This window comes from Amphiura filiformis, chromosome 3 (genome assembly GCF_039555335.1).
Source record: "Amphiura filiformis chromosome 3, Afil_fr2py, whole genome shotgun sequence".
NCBI classification, from domain to species: Eukaryota; Metazoa; Echinodermata; class Ophiuroidea; order Amphilepidida; family Amphiuridae; genus Amphiura; species Amphiura filiformis.
This window is the reverse complement of record NC_092630.1, coordinates 16,245,563-16,250,752: the sequence shown is the minus strand read 5'-3', so window position 1 is coordinate 16,250,752 and position 5,190 is coordinate 16,245,563. Positions and strand designations below refer to the sequence as shown.

The window sequence follows — 5,190 nt, the reverse complement described above, 5'->3', positions numbered from 1 at the left end:
CTTGTAATGATGATCTAAGCATTAATACCTGTTTTGAGATGATCTTTTATCAACAATATAGGTAATAGCCATGTAAGTGAAAGTTTTGACAATAATGAAATTTTCCAAAATAATGAATAATGAAATCATGACCTCATATTTCACTGAAAAAAAAATGTGACGGGAAACTAGTCATTTCATTTCATTAGCCTTATAGTAAAGTAAGTAGTGTGAAAACAGATTTATACCATACCATTGTATAGTCATTAATCATGGATAAGTTTGTCATGCAATTTAGATTAGTCGTGTAAAATGGTTTTTTTTACGCTGAAACAATCAGTGAGCAGGGGGCAGATTGCATGCCACGTACATTTTTCAATGATAAAATGGGGACGGAGAAGAGCCAAGTGTCTTTAAAACCGACTAGAAATGGAACAAAAACGAAATTTGGCTTTGCCCCTTAACACCACAATCCTGGAAATAATGTCATGTGACTAATGTAAGTAACGTGCCCGTCCGCCTTTTCGAAGTTCCCACGCCCATCTTCTATCTGATGTGACACATTATAAATGTACTATCTGATGTGTCACATAAATGTTTCGGCTATTTTTTACAGCAATTCTAATGATGTTCCCATTTGTATATTTCTAATTATTAATAATTCAGTGATCTGCAATTTTTAAAAATGATTGATGCTGTTTTTTTTGTTTTTTGTTTTTATCTTTTTTTAAGTTGCGGGAGCTCATCAGAAAAGGAAAGGTAAGCTAGCTGTAGCTGCGCGATGCGCCTTACCAGAAAAACATGAGTAAGCAATTAATGTGATTGATTGGTTTTTGTCGTGACCTTGGTTTGGGAGAAAAAATACGGCAACACCGACTAATTGACTATATTGATCAACAGGTGACTTTGTGTGCATATCTCACAGTACGTGATGTAAATACATATTTTAATGCCGCCAGAAAAATGAGGATTGTATTGATAACATCGTCATCACATTATATAGTAAAATACTTTTAAAATATGATGGCCAAATTGACTGAAAATACTTACAATTAAAGATGGAACCGTGCTGGTTTGATATGAGTTTATGATTATAGTTCAGACGGAGATGAGGAGTAAAAAATGAAGAAGAAAGCAAAATGGTATTAGAGGGAAATATGGATTCCAATAACACCGGAGATAACGCGGAGTGGTACGCAACAACAGAACCAACGTCATGGACTGAAACACCAATATATACGGATCAATCAACTACTATGTATTTATATGAAGACAATCTAGAAACAGAATTAAATCCGACAGATATATTTGAATTATCCACTTATAACATCCCTATTGCAGATGGAGATAACGCCACAGCAATTGCCGAAACCACAACTGGTACAACGAATGGACTTATTTCCCCAACTTCGTACATGCCATCGACAATGGAGTCTGCCAATGGTGTGCAGAATATATGTGCAGCAGTGTTCATCATTATCTTCATCATTACATCAATCGTTGGAAATTTCACCATCATTGCTTCATTAAGACATGGACATTTCAAACGCGTTGCTTTATATTCTTTATTAAGCAACCTTTGTGTCTCGTTACTGTGCGACAGTGTTTTGAATATGTCCCTTATTCTTGGTGCTACTGTTGCTGGCGGATGGCCTTATGGAGACTTCCTATGCCAAATGAGTGCCTTTTTGTTGAATGTACTAAATATTGAAACACTATTATCACTAATGATTATAGTTTTTGACAGACTTCTTGCTACTAAATTCCACAGGTATTATTTGAATCATATGAACAGAGCCAAAGCAAACATCTTGTCAGGTTTAACATGGATATATTCGACAGGGTTCACACTGGCAATACTAATCGGGCCAGATTCGGTTCCAAGTCGGTCCTTTCCATATAGCTACCTTTGCAATATTACATCCAATACCCATCTTGCCTACAAGATAACAGTTTTATTTTTCTGCTATTTTCTACCATTTATAACTATATTCGCAATGTTTGTTATTATTGTCAAAATTGGATTAACGGAGAAGGCTGAAACACAATCTTTAAACAATCGAACTTTATACGGTTTTGAAGTCATAACCCGAACGCCTCTATCAGATGAACTCCGAAAATCCAAGTCGGTTGGTGCTTTGTGTACTACTTGGTGTTTACTGCAAGGACCGTATTTAGTTCTACACACTGTTTATACTTTCGTCACGTCTGAAGACCAAGCTATCTTTGGATCAGAGGTAGTAACTTTTTATCCTCCATTACTTGAGACAACCTTTGCCTGGATGAAATTTAGTTATGTAACAATTGCACCTATTATCATTTTTATATCGTGGTCTGAAGCTAGAGAAGAACTACGAAACCTTGTTTGCCACAAGTCGAATGTGGTGGACTCTGGTAGATCCAGTACTAGTGTAGCCCATGACGTCCTTCAAAAACCTGGAGTGAGATCCTCCTGGGCAAGCACTACCGATGAGTCTATTTCGGTGCCATCCACCATAGGGAGAGCTTTCCAAGTACCAATTCTTCTCGCAACAGCGGATGGTTTAAGACTTAAAGTTGGGAAAAATAACAAAGAAACAGATATTGATGAAAATAGCGAAGTAATCCCTGTTGAAGAAAAAAAAAAAAAACTGTATATGGCTAACGAGACATTGCCACCTTTTGGCGCTGTTGAAACTTTTGACGAAGAAGAAGGTGCAATTCCTCCATCTGACCAAAAACGACCTTCTTTGACTTTAAGATACAATGACAGTGGCTATGACCAAGTGAATGATTATTCATCAACTTTTCAGCTTTCCATAAATTCGGAATCAATCAAAGGATCTCCTCGAAAAACACCCGTTATATCTACAAGTCCAAACAGGACATCACTTCCAACATCTCCACGCTCACTCACATCCATCGAGTATTTCTGATTTACAAAAACATTTATTATGTGCACTAAATACAAAATATAAGGAAACCGGTTTTTAAAATTTCAAAATAACAATAATGTATACTCTAATTTTCAGATATAAAATGGAAGCATTATAGTAAAGATAAGTCCCAGATAATATTTACTTAATTTTTACTTCGTTTACTTACAAATATTTCCCTGCTTGTGGGCTTTTAAACGTAAATAACAAAATAATATCGTTGAAGATATTAATTCAAGATTCTTATAGACGTTCTTGCAGACGTTTCGCAAACTGGCAGTTTTCCTTTTCGATGCTATTATTGCAATGTTGATCTGTGTGTGTTGATGAACACCTTTATCAGCTTTAAAATATCAGCTATATATACACAAATCGTCATGGCAACAATAACATCGAAAAAGAAAACTGTCAGTTTTTGAAACGTCTGCAAGTATGTGGAATTTAATTGGATGAATCTGCAACTAAAAATATCCATAACATGAAACATTTTGATCATGTTGATGTTGATATTATCAGCCGTATGTTAATACTAAGAAACAAAACAGTTAAACACTGTTAAACAAAACAGTTGTTTGTTTTTCTTTGTTTACTTATTGAAATACTGAAATATAAAAAAGAATGTTTTATTTATTTAATATAACATAAATAAATGTATTGTTAAACGATAAACCGTCTAGTCACAGTATCCGCACTTTGAAAACTATTTTTGTTCCCGTTTTTGCACACTTTGCTGTCCTAATAAGCAAAACGTTAAGAAATTTGTTTATATCATGCTATTATTATAAAAGCAATGATCATTCAACAGCTTTTGTACTTTTTATGATCACAAGAAAACATAAATTGGTCTCAGTGGTTTATACTAAGTAAAATTTATTGCGGTTTGCGATTTTGCACAATTTATATTTTCGAAAAAGCATCAGTTTGAGCTTTTTGAGCACGAAGCGTTTGACTAGTACCTATAAATGAATTTGGCGAAAAAAACTTGTAGAAGTGGAAACATGTATTTTATATGCATGTATATATAATAATTCTTTTATGTTTACAACAAACTGCAAATTGCAATATTTGTATGACGCTTGTCAATACTTGGCAAGTGAGTATACATTTTTTAGAATAAAACAAAAAACAAAACAAAACAAAAACAGCTATTAAATGAGCTATTGAAAAATAAATAGAACTGGGGGTAATGTTCATAATTTCGCGCTGTAAATGTGTACATGATATTGATATGCTCTTTTGGTATTAAAGTTTGAAGTGTTACCTTTACCTTCATTTTTCCATTTCCAAAAATCATATTTATAATGATTGAATTTCATTTTGTTTTAAACATTTCTTTTACTTTAAACGCAGCGTATTATTCGCTATTGAAGTATACCTAAGATATGAAATGTCATTGAAACACAACCCTGTTTAACGAGCAAACACGGTGAACAACCAGTTGCTTAAAATATTTAAAAAAGTTGTTTAAGATTTAAACAGCGTTTAACAGTATACATTGTAAGAAAAAAATCAGTTACTGGCCCGCGCTTCTTTTGAAAAACAGCAGAGCAACATTTAATAAACACGTGAGCACTTTAATGGCTAAGGTTTGTATAGTGAATGTATAGGGGTGTTAATTTATAAGCACTAAAACACGTACAAATATGAAGATGTTTAGTTTTTAAGACAAAATAGTGTTAAAAGTGTGCTTTAATTTTTAACACTACCTTGTGTTAATAATAACATAAACATCTTTCACGTGTTTTAGTGTTAATAAAATACACCCCTGTACCTTCACTGTACAAACCTTAGCCATTAAACTAAGTGTTAAAGTGTTTATTAAGTGTTGCTCAGTCTCTGCTGTTTTTGCAGGGATTTGTATTTGATATAGATTTTGCTAGGATCGAAAGCTCAGGCACCAGGCAACTATCTAAAAACATTGATGATGTGTAAATCTCCATACTGACTTTTGTTGTGGAGTTGAATCTGAAAGCAGTTTTCAACGGCTTGTTTTTTTAAATTTAATAAAAACAAAACAAAACAAAAAAACCGGCCGAGCAAAAATGAAGTAGGTTACATGACCATTTGATTGATAAAGGTTCTTTTTCAGATCCAATTAAAATGAAACTACTCTCAGCAATATTTCAATTCCTATCAGGAATCTTGTTCACTCTGGTACTGGTGTTTCTAGATGTTTTTAGCACCCACAACACTTCTGCCTGGTTTTGATAACGTCACCAAACTTTCTTGTTGCCGAGTATTTATGACCTGGTCATCAGGTCATGTCATCAAAACCAGACAGAAGTGTTGCCGGTGT

The 5,190-nt window shown here is 33.9% G+C and overlaps 1 protein-coding gene across 1 annotated transcript; it reads left to right on the top strand.

Moving 5' to 3' along the window:
- The first annotated feature begins 1,056 nt into the window (after positions 1 to 1,056).
- Positions 1,057 to 4,791, top strand: LOC140148112 (G-protein coupled receptor 26-like). The gene has a single exon (XM_072169967.1). The coding sequence runs from the start codon at positions 1,119 to 1,121 to the stop codon at positions 2,892 to 2,894; it is 1,776 nt and encodes a 591-aa protein (XP_072026068.1). The 5' UTR covers positions 1,057 to 1,118; the 3' UTR covers positions 2,895 to 4,791.
- The last annotated feature ends 399 nt before the right edge of the window (positions 4,792 to 5,190 follow it).